At 44.8% G+C, this 21,593-nt stretch overlaps 1 protein-coding gene across 2 annotated transcripts in view; it reads left to right on the forward strand.

Annotated features, from left to right (window-relative positions):
- Positions 1-5,199: 5,199 nt before the first annotated feature.
- acaca (acetyl-CoA carboxylase alpha) overlaps positions 5,200-21,593 on the forward strand; it is a 289,052-nt gene continuing 272,658 nt past the window's right edge. For both annotated transcript variants that reach the window (XM_063031453.1, XM_063031454.1), the window contains exons 1-2: positions 5,200-5,365; positions 12,917-13,191. In XM_063031453.1, the coding sequence (XP_062887523.1) occupies positions 12,959-13,191 (233 nt within the window). In that variant the 5' untranslated portion in view covers positions 5,200-5,365; positions 12,917-12,958. The remainder of the gene's footprint in view (positions 5,366-12,916; positions 13,192-21,593) is intronic.

Consider the following 21,593-nt stretch of genomic DNA (forward strand, 5'->3'; position numbering starts at 1 on the left):
TGAGCTGAAGCCCCCAAACCTGAAGGACCAGTGGGCCACTCTTAGACTGGCCTCTACCCTTTGACCTGTTTGGCATGGGTGACCCCACCAAGAGCCGAAGCACAATACTCCAGCCAGCATTGCTCTCCGGGTCACCGAGGCACGCAAGCCTCCAAGGCCTACGACAAGGTTGTGGTCCTTTTGGAGGCCTATAAAGAAAAGAATTTGCTTTATTTGTCACATGTACAGTGAAATGTGGTGTTTGTGTCAAATCAAATCAGACGGAGACAGTCTGCAAGTGTCGCCAGGCTTCCAGTGCCAACATATCATGCACACAACTCCTTAAACCTAACCTGTATGTCTTTGGAATGGGGGAGGAAACCAGAGCATGTAGAGAAAAACACAAGTCATAGGGAGAACATACAAAAACTTTACATGGAGCGGTAGGAGTTGAAACCCAATCTTACAGCTGGTGCTCAAAAGCATTATGCTACCCGCTACACCAGTGCCTCTTCCCGGGTTGTGAGCATGCTATGTTGGCACCAGAAGTGCAGTGGCACTTGGGGGCTGCCCCAAGCACATTGAAAATGATACAAACGATGCATTTCACTATATCTTTTGATGTACATGTGACAAATAAAGCTAAAGATGGAGATTTGATGGTCAGCATGGAGATGATGGGTCTGTTTCTGTGCTGTAGAAAGAAAGAACAATTAGTTTTATTTGTCACATGTACATCGAAATATACAGTGAAGTGTATCATTCGTGTCAAATAAAATCAGTGAGAATTGAGCTTGTGTTATGCTGGTACACTTCCAGTGCCAACATAGCATGCACACAACTTACTAACCCAAACCCGAACCGTGTGACTGGAATGTGGGAGAAACCTGGAGGAAACCCACACAGTCACGGGGAGAACATAGAAACTCCTTCCAGACAATGGTGAAACTGAACCCTGATTGGGGATTGCTGTCGCTGTAAAGCAATTGACCTAACTGGTATGCTACCGTGCTGCGCCAATATATTGATAAACTATCCACGATATTGTTGCCCTAGAGCAATTAGTATGTAGGGCTGCTGCATTCTGTCCGATGGTTCAACTGTGAGCTGACTGGGCATTTCATAAACCCGAGACAAAAACAGTAAATATTCCAAAAAAATTCTCTTAAGTGAAAGAAATGGGAAAAGAAGCAATGGTGAATATTAATTATTTGACTACTGTTCTTCCTTCGTTTACAATCTGTTAAATTTTATACCTTAAAGGGAAAACACCAAAGGGGAAGCTCAGCATTACGTACCATTTGTACGTGGTCATTAATCCTGGATATCCATAGTGCAGACAACACATTTAATTCCAAGGCTCTGCTGTTCCACTATCTACTCTCTCTTGCCATTTCTCCATTCACCCCTTTCCTTTTCTCCTCACCATTTGTTCTCCCCTTTTCCATTCTTGTCTACATTCTCTCCTTCCCTTTTTATTTTGTCTCTATCCCACCCATATTCATGTCCCCCTCCCATTCAGTCTTTCAGATCTTATGCATCACTTATTCCTCCCTGCTGTTCCCCATTCATACCTCACCCTGTCCAATTCCTTTTTAGGTCTGCCTCCCTATTTACTATGTCCATTGACCCCCCCCCCATCTCATTCACCCCTCCCCCTGCTCTCTTCCCATTCCTCATCCTCCTCTATTTCCCTTTGCATTTACTCCATTCTCCTCCCATTAAACTTCCCTCTCATTCACTTCCTCTCCTCTCTCTCCATTCATTTCTCCCTTTGCATTCCTCCATATCCATTTCATTTCCTCTACATTCCTCCTTTTCTTTCCTTCCAGATTTATTCATTCCCATGTTCTCCCCCCATGCCCCAGCCTCTTACCTCCGTTCCTCCCTCTCTCAATGCATGTTCTCCATCCCTCATAGACTCTCCCCAATCTTTTTTTCCTTCTCTCCAATATTCTCAATCTTCCCCACCCGATTCCCTAACCTTGCTCCTCATTGTCCCATTCCCCTTTTCTGATTACCAACCACCCCTCCCCCATTCACCTCTCTTCTCGGAGACCTCTCTTATCCTCCCCTCATTGGCCTCTCCATTTCCCTCCACTCTTACTCACCCTCCCTTCAGTATTATCCCTCCCAGTATGCTTTCCCAATTCCTTTATACTTCACTCTGCTCCAAAATTCTCCTTCTCCATGAACTAATTCCCCATACTTCCCTCCTGTCCCCTTACCTCTAGCCTACCCCTTCACTCCCTTGCCCCCTTTCCCCTACTTCAACTCCCTTCTACCCTCCCTCATCCTCATCTCCAACACTCCCATTTCACTCTCCTCTACCCTCCCTTAATCCACTCTCCTTCCTCTCCATTTCCCCAGTCACCCGCTTGTTCTCCTTAACTCATGCTCCGTTCTTCTCTGCAATAACCCCTCCCTTTGGCCGCTTTTTCCTCTGCCGCCTTCTCGGTCCTCCATTTCTACTCACCTGCTTCCTCTGCCACATCCTTGTAATGGAGGGAATGCATTTAACGCAAACCATATTTAAACCAAGGAAGCAGACGCTGGAAACCGAAAATAAGAACAGAAGATTCTGGCGATACTCATCTGGTCGGACCACATCTGACGAGTTTACATTTCAGGTTAAAGAACTCGAAGAAGACTAAAGAAGCTTGCGCTTTCTGCAGAAATTGCAGGGGACCTGGCAGAGATATTTTAAATGCCTTTGGCAACAGGTGAGGTTGCAGAGGACTGCGGGATAGCTAATGTTGTTCTGTTGTTCAAGAAAGGTTCTCCCAATAATCTGAGAAATTATGGTAAAGCTGCACGTCAATGGGACTAGGGAGCATGACTGCTCGGCACGGACCAGATGGAATGCGAATGTGTGCTGACACTCACGGGCTGCCCCCAGCACATTTTTGGGTGTGTTGGCAACGTGTTTCGCTGTACGTTTTGATGCACATGTGATAAATCCATCTGAATTTGATGGGCCTGTTTCTGTGCTGTAGTGCTCTTTGACTCTAAACTGTCGTACATGGGGAGGGGGGTGCGGGGGGCTAAAGCCAGGGGATAAACCATGTACAATAAGTAAATGGCAATTGTTAGAAGCTGAGAACACAAACTATAGAACATGAGGAACACACATAAAAGGAACTTTTGAAGGAACTCAGCAGGCCAGGCAGCATTCATGGAAAAAAAGAGTACAGTTGATGTTTCTGGCAGAGACCTGAAACGTTGACTGCACTCTTTTCCATTAATGCTGCCTGGCCTGCTGAGTTCCTCCAGCATCTTGTGTATGCTGCTTGGATTTCCAGCATCTGCGGATTTCCTCTTATTTGTCTACAGAGTGTGAGAGTAGCTGAATGCAGAACTGTTAGACATACAGTGCAGTTCAGGTCTAACTGAAGATTTCCTCCAAATCCAGGACAGAGAAAATAAAAAAAAATACGAGATGAGCCAGTATTACAGATGAACTGAAACAGAATTCAAGTTACAATTTCAAACTAAGCAGTTTTCTATTCAGAACAGAGTAGCCATTTTTTCTGCAAACGTTGGTAATCCAAAATGAAGCCAAAATGCTGGAAACACTCAGCAGATCGGGTAGCATTTGTAGAAGGCAATAGGCAATAGATAATAGGTGCAGGGGTAGGCCATTCGAGTCAGCACCACCATTCACTGTGATCATGGCTGATCACCCACAATCAGTACCCCATTCCTGCCTTCTCCCCATATCCCTTGACTCTGCTATATTTAAGGGCTCTATCTAATTCTCTCTTGAAAGCATCCAGAGAATTGGCCTCCACTGCCTTCTGAGGCAGGGCATTCCACAGATCCACAACTCTCTGGGTGAAAAAGTTTTTCCTCAACTCCGTTCTAAATGGCCTACCTCTTATTCTTAAACTGTGGCCTCTGGTTCTGGACTCCCCTAACATCGGGAACATGCTTCCTGCCTCTAGCGTGTCCAATCCCTTAATAATCTTATGTTTCAATAAGATCCCCTCTCATCCTTCTAAATTCCAGTGTATACAACCCCAATCACTTCAATCTTTCAACATATGACAGTCCTTCCATCCCGGGAATTAACCTTGTGAACCTACGCTGCACTCCCTCAATAGCAAGAATGTCCTTCCTCAAATTTGGAGTCCAAAACTGCACACAATACTCCAGGTGTGGTCTCACCAGGGCTTTGAACCTCTTTGCTCCTATACTCAACTCCCCTTGTTATGAAGGCTAACAAGCCATTAGCTTTCTTCACTGCCTGCTGTACTTGCATGCTTACTTTCAGTGACTGATAAACAAAGACACCTAGATCTCGTTGTACTTCCTTTTCCTAACTTGACAGCATTCAGATAGTAATCTGCCTTCCTGTTCTTGCCACCAAAGTGGATAACCTCACATTTATCCACATTAAACTGCATCTGCCCACTCACCCAACCTGTCCAAGTCACCCTGCATTCTCATAATATCCTCCTCACATTTCACCCAGCTTTCTGTCATCTGCAAATTTGCTAATGTTACTTTTAATCCCTTCATCTAAATCATTAATGTATATTGTAAATAGCTGCGGTCCCAGCACCGAGCCTTGTGGCACCCCACTGGTTACTGCCTGCCATTCTGAAAGGGACCCGTTAATCCCTACTCTTTGTTTCCTGTCTGCCAAAAATAGTTAATTTTGATCAGAAATCCTCTTCCGCAGTGAATATTGGGGAAGATCACTTTGGGGGCTCACCAACGCTACATTCAGGGAAGAGATTATCAGTAACATTGCAGGAAAACAGCGTGGACGTGAAATTTCCTGATGAAGCGTCTCGGCCAGAAATGTCGACTGTTTACTCGTTTCCATTGATGCTGCCAGGTCTGCTGAGTTCCTCCAGCATTTTGTGCGTGTTGCCTGAAGTTTCAGCAGCGATCTTTCTGAAGGATGCAGGATGGCCGGATGCTCTACTTTGCCCTCTACCGCTCCCATTCATCCCTCCTCCACTCTGATTCATTCCTCCGCCTCCTCATTCATTCCGTCCTTCCCCATTCCCGCTCCACCGCTGGTGGTTCGATTGTGACGCGTCGCTCACTCAATCTCCAGCTCGCTCTCCATTGGTCACGCCCCTCCACGCGGTTCCCAGGCGGAACAGGCGCCGACCAATGGGCCGGCTCGGCTGCGAAGAGGGCGGGGGCGACGGGCGGAGCGCGGCCCGTGGCCCGGGCTTGGGGGGGGAGGGGGGGGTGCGAGGAGGTCAGAGGTGAGTGAACGGCAGTAACCCTCCTGAATCACGCCACCGGGTGATGCTGCTCCGGTGGAGCCGGTGATAAACCCGGAACGGCCCCTCAGCACCACCATTCGTCGCTCTCCTTTGCAGCCCCGCATCAGCATCAATATCCGGCGCCTGTAGCCGGCAACTTGGTGAGTGTCGGAACGACGACGAGCGTTTGGGGAGGCTGCTGTTCGCCGGCGGCGGGCCCGTGTCCCTTCCCTGATCAACTGCCGACAGTTAATCCAGGCAATTTAAAGGGACTCGGGTGGGTTGTCTGGGATTAAACGACTGCCCTTGCTTTAACCACAGGGGTATGCATACCTGGGCTGCATTCAGGAGACGAAGACGCGTGCAATGCTCTCTATTTCCCTCTCTGAATCACTTTACTGGCTAGATCCAGCTTTGGAAGCGGACGAGTGATTATAGGGCCTTTAAAACAAGCGCTCGCACACTCGTAAAGGTTACATCATTTGGTGTGAGGGTAGTCAGCTTCCTGGTTGTGCATCAGTTTATTCTTCTTTGCCCTCTCTTCCCCAGCTGCCATCTCGTCCCACACGGACTTTGTGAGGTGCCGGCTCGTCTGCTGAATTGAGAAATGGGGATGGCCATTGAGGGAAGCTTGTTGTAGGGACACAGATTCTGGTATCCTGACACGTGTTGCCCAGTTTAACCGTCTTGAAGGATTACTAACGCCTTACCGGTGTGTGGCCCAGACGCAGCACGTGGATTATGGCTCGTTTTGTGTGTGTGTACTGAACAGAGTGTTTTTCAGAAAATGAATCATTTACTGTATAGCCTAACGGGTGTATCCCATCCAGGAGTCAGGAATGTAGGATGGAAAATCGATATTGTGGGGTTCCATTTCTTAGGCGGTCTGTTGCTTCCGTGGTTTCTGACGAGAGGCAGGAGACGATTTTGACAGGGTGCAGTGTGAGCTTTCAGTGATTTCGATTAGAAGTTCTAAAAGCCGGCTTCTGCATATTGCGCAATAGAGTGTCACCGATTCCCGCAGGTTGTTGGAATGTTCCAGTTTCTCAAGGAGGCTCTGAGAACATCCTTGGATTTTTATTTCAGTCTTGTTGATTAGTTCAATTCTGTCATCTTCCGTAAGGAGTCCACCCTGTGGAATACACGGTTTCCCCCAGGTGCTCCCATTTCCTCCCAGGGTGCAAAGACCTACCTATTGGTCATTGTAAATTGTCCAGTGATTTAGATTAGGGTTAATCGGGGTTGTCGGGGGTTGCTGGGGCAACGTGGCTCGTAGGACCAGAAGGGCCTACTCCCTGCTGTATCTCTAAATAAATAAATCTGCCCACTCAGGGGTTCCCAACCTGGGGTCCATGGAACCCCTGCTTATTGGTATTGGTCCATGGCATAAAAAAGGTTGGGAAACCCCGCTCTACATTACTAATCTCTTGCCTGGATGGAGTACAGTGCCTGTGTTGGGAACATATATAACATTGCCTCCCAACAATGTAGAGTTTATACCTGAAGCATCGCCTCCAGTTTTTATTTCCTTATCCCATTGAAGTGCATACCTGCCATTGAAGAAGTGGAGTGCAGGTTCAGATTGAGTGTCTTCAGATTGGAGGACAGGACAACTCTAAACTCTCTTGTGCCATCAGGAAGGCGAATAGTCAGTTCGTACAGAAAATCCACGGACACCTTTGTGATACCAGGGATATGTGGTACTTGTATACAAGCCATAACCCATGAAAGTCCACCCTGCATGTCAATGACAGCAACACCTCCCTTCCTGATGGCTGAGTGCATTCTGTGTACAATTTGATATACTGAATGATGTGACATTGAGGATACTTTATACTTTATTGTCGCCAAGCAATTGATACTAGAGGGTACAATCATCAAAGCGATATTTAATTCTGCGCTTCGTGCTCCCTGGAGTACAAATCGATAGTAAATATTAAACATTTAAATTTTAAATCATAAATGGAAAAGGTAGTGCAAAAAAACCGAGAGGCAGGTCTGGATATTTGGAGGGTACGGCCCAGATCGGGTCAGGATCCGTTCAGCAGTCTTATCACAGTTGGAAAGAAGCTGTTCCCAAATCTGGTCGTACGAGTCTTCAAGCTCCTGAGCCTTCTCCCGGAGGGAAGAGGGACGAAAAGTGTGTTGGCTGGGTGGGTCGTGTCCTTGACTATCCTGGCAGCACTGCTCCGACAGCATGCGGTGTAATGTGAGTCCACGGACAGAAGATTGGTTTGTGTGATGTGCTGCGCCGTGTTCACGATCTTCTGCAGCTTCTTCCGGTCTTGGACAGGACAACTTCCATACCAGGTTGTAATGCACCCTAGAAGAATGCTTTCTATGGTGCATCTATAAAAATTAGTGAGAGTTTTAGGGGACAAGCCAAATTTCTTCAGCTTCCCCAGGAAGTAAAGGCGCTGGTGGGCCTTCTTGGCAGTGGACTGTGCTTGGTTGGACCAAGTCAGGTCATTTGAGATATTGACCCCGAGGAACTTAAAGCTTTTGACTTGTTCCACTTGCGCATCACCGATGTAAATTGGTAAATTGCGGTCCGCTACTCCTTCTGAAGTCAACAACCAATTCCTTCGTCTTGCTGACGTTGAGGGATAGGTTATTGTCTTCGCACCATGCCACCAGGTTCTTAATCTCCTCTCTGTACTGAAACTCATCATTACCCGAGATACGGCCTACAATTGTGGTGTCATCAGCAAACTTGTATATTGATAAATCCCTCTCCCTCTGGTTGCAGCAGAGGTGAGGATCTTAGCCAGGGTAAACCCATGCAAAGCGGCCAGGCTGGACAATATACCTGGTCAGCTGCCGAGGGACTGTGCGGTCCCACTCACAGAGATCTTAACAGTTATCTTTAGTATATCTCTCTGAAACAGTCCACCATCCCTGCAGGCTTCAAGGCAGCCACCATCATTCCGGTGCCCAAGAGAGCAACGGTAACCAGCCTAAACGATTGCCTCCCAGTGGCACTGAAGTTCTTTGAGCAGCTGGTAATGGATCGCATGAAATCCCACCTTCCAGCTTCTTTGGATTCTTATTAGTTCATCTGCCGCCCAAGTCGATCCCCTGATGATGCCAAAGCCTCTGCCCTCCACTCCATCCTGTCTCCCTTGTATGCCAGGGTGTTGTTCATCGACTTCAGCTCAGCATTCACCCCTCGGAGGTTGGTGGGTAAGCTGTCCTCGTTAGGACTCAACACCCCCCTGTCACTGGATCTTCGACTTCATGACAGAAAGACCCCAGTTTGCAGCAACACCTCAAGCTCCATTACACTGAGCACTGGTGCACTCCCCTCGCCCCCGGGCTGTGTGCTCAGCCTGCTGCTGATTCGCGATTGCACTGCCAGATTCAGCTCAATCCACATCATCAAGTTCGCCGATGTCTCTCCATGATGTCGGATCTTGGTTGTCCATGTTTTAGAAATATAAAAGAGAATGAGAACTATTCTTACCTGTTAGATCATGAGCTGGCTCGAAGGACCGAATGGCCTACTTCTGCACCTATTATCTATTGTCTATGATCCATTTCTTCAGACAGATAAAAGATGGTGCTGGCATGTTGAAAGTGGTGAATTTCATGATCGATATCCACCTTTGTTGAGATGTGGGTCCTGAGCGTGGAGCTTGTCCTCTGACCAAACATGTGTCCAAACGTCATCTGTGTGATGCAGCTTTGTAGCTGACGCTGGGGTGACCTTGGTTGCAGATAGTGGTGTTTGCAACTCCTCTATTACTGGGAAGATTGTTGGTCGTGAGATGTTACATTGTGCGGCGAATGATGGGGAAAGTGTTCGGGTGATGATGCAGTCTTGCTTCCCACCTAAAAGTGTTGAGGTTGAGTCCATTGTGAATCACTGGTGTTAACAGTATACTGATCTTCATGTCAGGAGACTGGTGCAAGCTGGAGGCATATTTCTGCCGGCTTCCAAGCTGAGAAGGGTGCTCCACAGTCGCTCTCAATTCAAGGATTCGATGGCTTTTGTGAGGTCAAAAATTGCTCTGTGCAATGGTTGATACTACTCCCTGCTTTTCTCTTAAAATTGATGTGTAAGTGAGGATCATGTCAATTGTGCCCCTAGGTGGAAGGAACACACCTTTCAATTTGAGGAGCAGTTCTTTGGCCATGAAGAGAGGTACTGAGGATGATCCTGGAGTGTCTCCCTGTTCAAGATCCCCTTGAATTTATGGCAATCGGATTAGTCTCCTTTTTTGAAACTGATCACAGTGTATCTCTGAGATCATTGGTACATCTTCCTTTTCTGTGAATTTGTGATTGAAGATTCAGAATTCTGACAGAGGTACAGCCTATGTGTGGCCTCATTGCTTTTTAGTTGGCATGTGACCTGTTTTTTTTACAGTTTATTTTGCCAGTGGGCTGGATTCTTCACTGCAGAGTGGAGTCAAGGGCATTCAAGTCAAATGGTCATAATAGTGGAATTTTCCTAAAGTAATTTCTTCCAGCAAGAGCTGACAGGCTATTTGTCCTTGTTAAGCTTACCTCCAATGTTGGCTTGTTGCAAAGATTGCTTTTGGGTGTTTGCACTGCAGATTTTTCAATTCAAGGTTTGTTTGCACTGCCAGTTGCTGCTGGATCTCCTGGTCATGCTCATCAAAAGTGTCCAACTGTTGCTTCATTGGACCATTGGGATGCTTGGAGGGTGCTGTCTAAGAGTAATCTTTGATTTTCTTGACAATAGTTTTGTTAAAGTTGGGCTTGTGGAGATGAGCTGCTGACTAATCCATGTGATGCCAGGTATCCATCATGCTGCAGATGATGTGGTCTCCCGCTCAGCTGATGCAAGAGTCAGTGCCTAAATCCAGTGTAGTCACAAAGACTTGTGCTTGTCTGTCTGGAAAAATAGATTGGTTAAATCAGGATTGAGGTCCAACCATTTGTCAAGTGGAGACTCCCTGGAACAATACTAGTGACGAGTGGGGTACCGCAAGGCTCAGTGCTGGGACCCCAGTTGTTTACAATATATATTAATGACTTGGATGAGGGAATTAAATGCAGCATCTCCAAGTTTGCGGATGACACGAAGCTGGGTGGCAGTGTTAGCTGTGAGGAGGATGCTAAGAGGATGCAGGGTGACTTGGATAGGTTAGGTGAGTGGGCAGATTCATGGCAGATGCAATTTAATGCGGATAAATGTGAGGTTATCCACTTTGGTGGCAAGAACAGGAAAACAGATTATTATCTGAATCGTGGCCGATTAGGGAAAGGGGAGGTGCAACGAGGCCTGGGTGTCATTGTACACCAGTCATTGAAAGTGGGCATGCAGGTACAGCAGGCGGTGAAAAAGGCGAATGGTATGCTGGCATTCATAGCAAGAGGATTCGAGTACAGGAGCAGGGAGGTACTACTGCAGTTGTACAAGGCCTTGGTGAGACCACACCTGGAGTATTGTGTGCAGTTTTGGTCCCCTAATCTGAGGAACGACATCCTTGCCATAGAGGGAGTCCAGAGAAGTTTCACCAGATTGATTCCTGGGATGGCAGGACTTTCATATGATGAAAGACTGGATCGACTAGGCTTTTACTCATTGGAATTTAGAAGATCGAGGGGGGATCTTATTGAAACGTATAAGATTCTAAAAGGATTGGACAGGCTAGATGCAGGAAGATTGTTCCCGATGTTGGGGAAGTCCAGGACGAGGGGTCACAGTTTGAGGATAAAGGGACCGAGATGAGGAAAAACTTCTTCACACAGACAGTGGTGAATCTGTGGAATTATGTGCCACAGGAAACAGTTGAGGCCAGTTCATTGGCTATATTTAAGAGGGAGTTAGATATGGCCTTTGTGGCTAAAGGGATCGGGGGTATGGAGGGAAGGCTGGTGAATGGCGGTGCAGGCTTGAAGGGCTGAATGGCCTACTCCTGCACCTAATTTCTATGTTTCTAATAAAAGCAGAAAACATTGAAGCATATAACAGGTCAGGCAGCATCTGTGAATGAGAATCATAGTTAACGTTTCACTTTGAAGATCCTCTATCAGAATTGGGATAGAGTGGACAACAAAACGCCAGTTTGGAACTGCAGAGAAGATGTAGTGGACTACAGGAATATCAATGACAGGGTGAGGTCAGGTTTGCCATGGGAGTTTATCTGGTTGAGGGTTAATGAGAGAGGGGGAAGAGGAGGGGGCTACAAGGTGGGCGGAGAAGGGTATGTAGAGCGGATGGAGAGGGGAAGGGAGCTGTAGAGAGAGGAAGGGGGGAGAGAGAGAGAGAGAGGTGTATAATTGTGCAATAAAGTGAGGCAAACTGATCTAATCTCACAGGTGGATGACTTGCAGTAAAATGGCCACTTCTGCTACCTATGAGGAAAGCAAGTTAGCTGAAACTACAGTATTCAGTATTTAGCCGAAAGGGCTGCAGTGTGCTTAGACAGAAGATGAGGTGCTGTTTGTCGAGCTTTTATTGTGCTTTATTATTACAGTATAGGAGGCCACCGTCAAGTTGGGCAAGGTAGCAGTGGGGTTAAGAATTATCGTGGCGGCAGCGGGAGGCCTGCCCTCAGCTTCCTATTGCTCCCACTTTAATTCTGCACCCCATGGGATGAACACATGAAAACAATCACTCTTATCCGGGTTTGGTTTCTTGCTCCAATATGGTGGACACCACGCTGTAAACAGATGCCTTACACTAGTTTGAAGACCTGCAGGTGAATCGCTGCTTCATTTGTTGTGACTGCAGGCGGGTAAGAAGCAAAGAGAAGTGGGCAAAGGTGTTGTGGGACAATAATTGCCCTTCCTGAGCAGCAAGAATTTTCCCAGAAGTGAGGCTGGCTAGCTAGTGTGCATAAAGTGAGAAGTCATTTATAGAATGAGTTGGGATTAAGATATGTGTTTAATTTGTTATCAGCTGATGTAAAAATAAAGTAACCCTGTCAGAAGTTTTCTGCTGCCTTGACAATTATACTGAACTTGCAATGTTGCTGTCATCTAGATGTGTTATTTTCCCCATTGGCAGCAGTAACTAATGCATGTTGTATAATTTATCTCATCTCCTTTCACTTTTAACCTTCCAATCTGTTCCTGAAAATACTCATTTCCTTGTCCACTGTTCCATCTGCCAGTGATTCTATATCCCATAAGAGAATTCTTCCTGGTCAATCCAGTAATAATGCAGAGTAACTTTTGGATTGACTTGGAGTCTACGTTGATTTGTGCTACCTGCTGTGGGTATTGTGTGTTGCACCTTGGGCACTGAGGAACGCTGTTTTATTTGGCTGTATTCAGTCTTGCATGATGATAATTGAACTTGAACTACTGTAAATTAATCTGAGTGTGAATGGTTATGCTACAGTCAGTTCTCAGGGAGTGCGCGCCGAAGGGAGGGTTGGTGGGGAGGGAGTGATGATGCAGTTGTTAAGATACTGCATTTCAACTAAAATTAGAGAGAGAAGGTGGCTGGTGTAAAGAACAGGGAAACGGGTGCAACAGTGACCAATTGGTGGCCGGTGCCTTCATTCCTCACTTCATCTGTCATCTCCTGGCCCCTATCTTGCCCTTCCCTTTGTTCTCTTTACGTTAACTACCTGTCTTCTTCACTCTATCCTAATGCAGTTTCTGACTAGAAATGTTGACTATCCCTTTCCCTCCACGGATGCTGCTCAACCCGCTGTGTTCTTCCAGCAGTTTGCATTTTTATTTCCCATTGGTGACGTAGCTCTTCTGTCCTCTCTTTTTTCTCCCCCCAGCTCTGATTGCTCTCACTGGAGTGTTGATCAGCACAAGACAGAATGGCAGATCAAGATCCAACAAACAAGCTTCCTCAGCTCCAGCTGAAATGCCAGCAGTCCAAGTTCATTATCGGCTCCGTATCCGAGGACAACTCGGAGGATGAAATCGGAATGAGCAGCAGCAAATCCGATATTATGGAGGATAAGGACCGATCGCTATCACCTTGCTCTGTAAACTCTGACAGCCTGTCTGATCTGTGCCTGGCCAATGATGGTTTCTCTGTACAAATGAGGTAATGATGCATGGTGGCTCCCTGTAGCTGTGTATGTAAAATGTCTTGTCCAATTTTGCTTCAGTGGTGTGGCCTCCTGTTATTGGTGTGCATTTATGATGATGGGATAATCATGCTTTTGGAGCTAGGGATAAGGACCTGCATTGGGAAAAGGAAGCAACAATATTGTGACCTGTCTTGAAAACAAAATGCTGGAGATTTTTGGGTCTAGCAGCCCCTGTGGAAAGTGACCTGAAATGTTAACTGTTAAAGTGAGAAACCAAAATATCTTGGAGTCAGAAATACAAGAGATTCTGCAGATGCTGGAAATCCAGAGTAACACACAAAATGTTGGAAGAGCTCAGCAAGTCAGGCAGCACCTATGGATAAAGAGCTCTTCATCAGTACTGGAAAGGAAGGGGGAAGAAACCAGAATAAGGTTGTGTGGGAAGAGGAAGGAGTACAGATTGGAAGGTGTTGGGTAGAATCAGGTGAGGGAGAAGGTACTGTCGATGGGTGGGCTTAGAACCAGATTTTTTTTTTATCACTGACATAGACATCTGCTCCGTCTAGCAGAATTAGTCCTTACTCTTAATAATTTCTCCTTTTGCTCCTCCCATTTCCTCCAAACTAAAGGTGTAGCTATGGGCACCCGTATGGGTCCTAGCTATGCCTGCCTTTTTGTTGGGTTTGTGGAACAATCTATGTTCCGTGCCTATTCTGGTATCTGTCCCCCACTTTTCCTTCGCTACATCGACGACTGCATTGGCGCTGCTTCCTGCACGCATGCAGAACTCGTTGACTTTATTAACTTTGCCTCCAACTTTCACCCTGCCCTCAAGTTTACCTGGTCCATTTCCGACACCTCCCTCCCCTTTCTAGATCTTTCTGTCTCTGTCTCTGGAGACAGCTTATCCACTGATGTCTACTATAAGCCTACTGACTCTCACAGCTATCTGGACTATTCCTCTTCTCACCCTGTCTCTTGCAAAAACGCCATCCCCTTCTCGCAATTCCTCCGTCTCCGCCGCATCTGCTCTCAGGATGAGGCTTTTCATTCTAGGACGAGGGAGATGTCTTCATTTTTTAAAGAAAGGGGCTTCCCTTCCTCCACTATCAACTCTGCTCTTAAACGCATCTCCCCCATTTCACGTACATCTGCTCTCACTCCATCCTCCCACCACCCCACTAGGAATAGGGTTCCCCTGGTCCTCACCTACCACCCCACCAGCCTCCGGGTCCAACATATTATTCTCCGTAACTTCCGCCACCTCCAACGGGATCCCACCACTAAGCATATCTTTCCCTCCCCCCTCTCTCTGCATTCCGCAGGGATCGCTCCCTACACAACTCCCTTGTCCATTCGTCCCCCCCATCCCTCCCCACTGATCTCCCTCCTGGCACTTATCCGTGTAAGCGGAACAAGTGCTACACATGCCCTTACACTTCCTCCCTTACCACCATTCAGGGCCCCAAACAGTCCTTCCAGGTGAGGCATCACTTCACCTGTGAGTCGACTGGGGTGATATACTGCGTCCGGTGCTCCCGATGTGGCCTTTTATATATTGGTGAGACCCGACGCAGACTGGGAGACCGCTTTGCTGAACATCTACGCTCTGTCCGCCAGAGAAAGCAGGATCTCCCAGTGGCCACACATTTTAATTCCACATCCCATTCCCATTCTGACATGTCTATCCACGGCCTCCTCTACTGTAAAGATGAAGCCACACTCAGGTTGGAGGAACAACACCTTATATTCCGTCTGGGTAGCCTCCAACCTGATGGCATGAACATTGACTTCTCTAACTTCCGCTAGGCCCCACCTCCCCCTCGTACCCCATCTGTTACTCTTTTTTATGCATACATTCTTTCTCTCACTCTCCTTTTTCTCCCTCTGTCCCTCTGAATATACCTCTTGCCCATCCTCTGGGTCACCCCCCCCCCCGTCTTTCTTCCCGGACCTCCTGTCCCATGATCCTCTCGTATCCCCTTCTGCCTATCACCTGTCCAGCTCTCGGCTCCATCCCTCCCCCTCCTGTCTTCTCCTATCATTTTGCATCTTCCCCCTCTCCCTCCAGCTTTCAAATCCCTTACTCACTCTTCCTTCAGTTAGTCCTGACGAAGGGTCTCGGCCTGAAACGTCGACTGCGCCTCTTCCTATAGATGCTGCCTGGCCTGCTGCGTTCACCAGCAACTTTGATGTATGTTGCTTGAATTTCCAGCATCTGCAGAATTCCTGTTGTTTACATGAAGTTTGTTGTTTTGTGGCAGCAGTACAATGCAAAGGCATGAAAATCTATAAGTTATAAAAATAATCAAATTGCAAAGCAAAAGGAATAACAATAAACACAAGAAAGTCTGCTGATGCTGGAAATCCAAAGCAACACACACAAAATCCTGGAGAAACTTGGCAGGTCAGGCAGCATCTGAGGAAATGATTAAACAGTTGACGTTTTGGGCCAAGACCCTTCTTCAGGACTGAGAAGGAAGTGGGGAGATGCCAGAATAAAAAAGTTGGGGGAAGGGGAAGGAGGCTCATGGTTTGGTGATAGGTGAAGCCAGGTGGATAGGGAAGGTCAAGGGCTGGAGAAGAAGAAATCTAATAGGAGAGGTGGCGATGTAGTGTTCGTGGGCTGTTCAGAAATTTGATGGCTGAAAAGGCAGAAGCTCTTTCTGAAACCTTAAGTGTGGGTCTTTAAGCTCCTGAGCCTCCTTCCTGACGGCACAGAAGGAGAAGAGGGCATGTCCTGGAGAGTGATGTACTTAGTGATGGATGCTGCCTTCTTGAGGCATCACATGTAATAGGTGAACTGGAATAATTAGAGAGGAAGTGTGAAGCCGGGAATGGCAGTGGAGGGGAGGGAAAGACTGCAGTCATAAGATATTGGATATTGCAGTTGCTAGAAATCTAAAACAAGAGGATCAGAAGATCAGGTGGTATCTAAGGAGAGAGAATTTGTTATAGATGGCTGATCTTGCACCAGAAATGGTAAGCTCTGACAGAAGCAGGCAAGTTTTGATGTGTGTTTGTCCTGTGTAATTATCTCCAGAAAGTTTTCTCTGCTGCCGACTGAGGCTGACCAATGTGTGGTTGCTGTTTCCGTCCACTCTCTTTGTTTTAAAAAGGTATACTCTAGCATTGCTCCCATACGCTACGAGATGAAAGTTAATGTTTATCTTTACTCCTTTAGCATTGTCTCTTCTGAAGCTGGTGATCTGCTTTTGCTGAAACAGTTGCTTTTTTTGTGCAATATTTGTTTCCATCCAATTCAGTACTGCTACCAACTTTCTTGTGCTGGTTTGCAGAGCCATTTCTACTTGTGAAGATGTATGAAGTACTCATTTAATAGCTCATCTTTGACCTTTCCTTAGATAAGAAGACCTAATGTGTGGCTCTTAATTGACCTCAGCTTTCTTTTTATCACTTGTACTTGTTTATGTGCTTTTAAATGGTTTTCAGTTTTCCTGTTACGTTAATCTCCAATTTAATCCTTTTGAACCACATTCGATCTTTTGAATCTTCTCTGTAGTTTTATCTTCTAGGTTTTCTAATGTTATAAGAATGTCATAATTTTTTTAAAAAATTAACTTCCATATCTTTAGTAATCAGGATGTGTGTATTTTTTATTCATGGTGAGTGCTGATGGTATTAATTGTCTATCCCAAGTTACTCTTGTTCTGAGTGGCTCCCCAGAAGCAAACCCAGAAGACACGTTGCTGCAAGTCAGACCTAGCAGGGATGGTAGATTCTTTCCCTTAAATATTTCCCTTATGATGCAACAGCTTAATAGTTGTCATTACTGGCACAACTTTTTAATTACACTTTGATTGATTTAAGTGAAGCATCTGCTATGATGGGATTTGAACAGATTTTAACCTAGGCCTCATTATTTAGCCAGAAATTTATCCACTTATCCAGTAATCTAACTACTCTGCTTTAATACCTGATTGTCCTTTCATTTTCCCCCTCATAGGAATGTACTCTGTACCTAAATTATTTCCTGGTTTAAAGCAGGAGTCTGCTACCTAGCAGCTTAAATCTGCCCAGTTTTTAATATGAGCTGTTCTGCTCTGGCCTCTTGTTCATCCACTGTGCCAGTTCCCGTAGCTCTCAATTCCCAAATCTTGCAAGTAAATTATCTACCTCCACCTTAAATAACTTGAATAATCTATTTATTCAGTTGCAGGACTATAGGCTATGACTTTTGCTTCAACCTTGTTTGCCTTCTTCCACTTAAATATTTTGTTGTTTCGTTTTACTGTGTCTTTAGCTATTCCAAACTTGACATTTTAATCACAGTTGATCAAGATTTGTATATTGAAATATGCTCCATTTGTTTCACTTCAGTCCATAGAACAAAAAAAAACTTGATTTTCTCATTGTGTTAGTTGTGAACTGATAAAGACTCATATTTTAGGAATTATTTTCCTTTTTATCATACATAGTCTCAGTGTAGTGAGGATATTGGAATCCTCGATTCATTGTATAATTTGTCTCGTTTCTGCAGTTCAGTAATTCGCTTGCAAATCTGCGTCCTTCCAGACAGTAAGCATGAAAGCAACAACTAAAGCTTTCTCAATCGATAAGCAAGCCAGATATGCTTTATCAAGAGAAATATCGTATAATTGCAGCAAGAGTGCAAAGTGCAACTTTGTTTCTGACGAGTTTGCTTTTTGCATTGATGAACGGAGGTTACCATTCGTTTAAACTCTTTTGAAATCATGGTTCAATATCTGGTCACCTCATTTACCTCCAAATATTGTTCCTGATGTTTGCTGACCTTGTGGATGTTAATTACTATAATGCCTGTACTGACTTATCAGGATTTGGTTGGATTTAGTTTGAAGCTAAATCTTGTTTCATTGCTAATTATTTTTCCCAACAACTTTGTGGTAAACTGTTGTGAAGGCACCTTTGGCCATTGGGGAGGTTTTCTTCCCCGCATTGAATTTTCTTCTCACATGATGGAGTTGTGATGTTTGGCTATTGGAAATTACCTTACTGTTGGATAATCAGAGTAAGTTGATTGGCATGTGCGGGAGAATTGAATGGATTGCTTTCAGAGTACAGTGGATGGAATGGCTCCTTCCTATGTCATAAGAAAAGAAAAACATGGCAAACCTAATTGCTAATATCAAAAAAAATCTAAATTGCAGAAACTGCAATGGTTCTAAAACAGCTGGCCTGCTCGGTTGAGGCAGGAACAGTTGGTGTTTGGGGATGAAATCTCTCGTGTTAGAGGCTCATTTCTAACAGTTCGGGCCATGGGAAGTAGCATTTGAAGGCTCATATCATTGGAGAGTATGTCATATATAATGTCACCATATACAACCCTGGGATTCATCTATGTGAGTTTCATTCTGAAATTTTTCAAGGGTTGCAGTATGTGAACTCCCTTGATGATGAATGGTAGTTCTATATGGTTGTTGCTATTGCCAGAAGTGCTGATAAGAAGCTTATTTTACCGTCACTCTTGAATAGAGGAGGTTTTTGATGGTACCACTTGTCTGTTAATTTTTATAACTTATTTCTCATCAATGTACTTGATATTGTTAAAAGCTGTCACCCTTAGAGGGGACAGTACAAGTTATTAAGACCAACTTGGTACAGCTTTTGCAAGAGACAATTTTTAGCTATTACACTACCCTTGATATCAATTGGGTAAGTTATCCCCAGAAACATAGGATGGGTTGTACAAAAAATCTCGCGTCACCAGCCCCAGCTAGAATTAGCAAAATTGTTTAATACCACACTAATGCCATTAATGTCCATACAAGCTGTTTAGTCTAGCTTTTTGAAGATGAATGTCGTGATGCATCTAGATGTCGCGCTCAAGTTCATGAAATAGGCCTTGAACCTGTTATTGAACCAGGGATGATATTTACTTATGTTGTTAATGGGATATTTTGAAGTGCTGAACTGTGCCAGCTGTCATTTAAATGAGCAATAGGAAGAGATAACTAGTTGGTAGATATACACAAGTTGTGTGCTGACTGAACGTTGAACCTGAATGTTGCCTTTGGCACTGGACAGTGTCTGCTCTGGTGAAATTTTTTTTGCAGACGTCAGGAGAACTGTTGCCTTCTGTTACTCGAATGGGTTATCATCTTCCTGTCTGCTGTCTGATCATTACCAGGTATAAGCTTATAGCTAAACTTGATAATATGGCAGCCAAATTAAAGATTTATCACTCAGATGGGAAGAACAGGTGTAACATAACACTTGAGCGCTATTTGAAAGGGAATATGATAATTCTAGTAAGTAGCTTGTATGATTCTGAGTCTTCTCTGCCATCTTCTTAGGCATTTAATTTCCCATCCTTTATCCAAATTCCTTAATGTCCTTCACTTTGAACTAATTCTTCACCTCCTTTAAATACGTTAATTAATGTTTATTTATAATTTCAGAGTGAGTGTGTGTGTGTGTGTCACTCACTCACAGAACTGCCGCTCACTGGGTGTTTTTTTGTTTCTCACACCATTCTCTGGAAACACTATAAATTGTTATGTGTGAAAATCCCAGGATATCAACAGTTTCTGAGTTGCTCAAATGACCCAGTCTAGCACCAGCAATAATTCCAGTCAAAGTTGGTTAGGTCACATTTCTTTCCTGTTTTTGGTCTGAACAACAACTGAATCTCTTGACTAGGTCTGCATGCTTTTATGCAGTGTCACTCCCAAATGATTGACTAATTGCATAATTGCATATTCATGGGCAGGTGTACAGGTGTAACTAGTAAAGTGGCCAATGAATGTAAGACCATAAGACATAGGAGCAGAATTAGTCCATTCAGCCCATCGAGTCTGCTCAGCTATTCCATCACGGCTGATCCCAGATCCCATTCAACCCTATATACCTGCCTTCTCGCCATATCCTTTGATGCCCTGACTGATCAGGAAAGTATCAACTTCTACCGTAAATGTATCCACAGACTTGCCCTCCACCTGTGTACTGTATATAAATACAGTGGATTCTGGTTAATTGGGACACATCAGCACCAGTACAATTTGGCCCAATTAAGCTGCTGCCCCGATTAGCTGAAGTTTCATGAAAGAGTTTAAAATGTATTGAATTAATCTAAAAACATTGTGTAGCATGTCAAATCAAAAGAAAAATTCCAAAGCCTGTCAACAATTTTAAAAATTAAAAACCAAAATTGTGATGCTGAAAAAGTATTCATCCCCTTTGTAATTACTATGCTAACTTCCCTTTGGTGCAACAATATTCTGTATAACCTTAACAACTCAGCCAATTTGTTGAGGCAGAAAATTGGAGGAACACTTCTTTTCAATGAATTCATAAATACCCCCTCTCTGTAAGGTCCAACAGTATTGTAGATTTTCAACAGACCAAACCAAAATGAAGACAAATGATCATTCAAGACAAGCCAGGGAAATGGTAATAGAGAAGCACAGATCTGGAGAAGGGTACAAGACCATCTCAAAGGTACTGAACATACCTCAGCTCGGTGCAGTGTATTGTGGAAAGCAAGCAGGGGAAAAATGAAACCACTGCCACACAGCCTTGGTCGACCACCCCTCTAAAGTTGGTCGGTGGAGAAGAATGGTGTTTATAAGAGAGGCTACTGTGACGCCAACAGTCACTCTGAGTGAGCTGCAACTGAGCGATGAAGTTCATGGCTCCACAATCTCTAACACCTTGCACAAAAAGGTTATTCTTGGGAGAGTGGCAAGAAAGAAGCCCCAGCTTAAAAAAAAATCATATTCTTGCCCGTAAAGACTTTGCAAAGCGTCACTTAGAAGATACTGTAAAGATGTGGAAGTTCTTGTAGTCGGATGAGACGAAAATGGAACTTTTTGGCCTCAACACTAAATGGCATATTTGGCATTAATCTAATACTGTGCACCAGCCAGGTAATTTCATCCCTACTATAAAGTATGGTGGAGGTAGCATCGTGCTATGGGATGCTTTTCAGAACAGGGTCTGGAAATCTGGTCAGGATTGATGAGTAAGTAATTGCTAAATACAGAGAGATCCTGGATAGCCTCTGCCGGGAAGCTTAAACTAGGGAGCAAGTTTGTCTTTCAGCAGGACAATGACCCAAAGCACACTGTCAGAGTAACTGTAGAGTGGCTTCAAATGAAGCAAACTGGTGTCCTTGAGCAGTTCAGTCTTGCTCTATCATGTTGTGCAAAGCTAATAGAGACTGATGCAAGAAGAATACTGGCTGTAACAGCTGTGAGAGGTGGTTCAACCAAGTACTGAGCAAAGGGGGATGAATACTTTTGAATTGCTGACACTTCAGGTTTTGAAGTTTTAGTTTTTATGCTTTACATTTTTCCCTGTATTTGGGTTCTGTACTATGAAAAAAGGAGCATGTGATTCACAAATAAAAGTTCAGTTACTTTGATCAAAATTAAAATATATTAATTACAGTTTCTATTGCAAGTTAGAAACTGTT

Source organism: Mobula hypostoma, chromosome 23 (assembly GCF_963921235.1).
Source record: "Mobula hypostoma chromosome 23, sMobHyp1.1, whole genome shotgun sequence".
In the NCBI taxonomy this organism is placed as follows: domain Eukaryota; kingdom Metazoa; phylum Chordata; class Chondrichthyes; order Myliobatiformes; family Myliobatidae; genus Mobula; species Mobula hypostoma.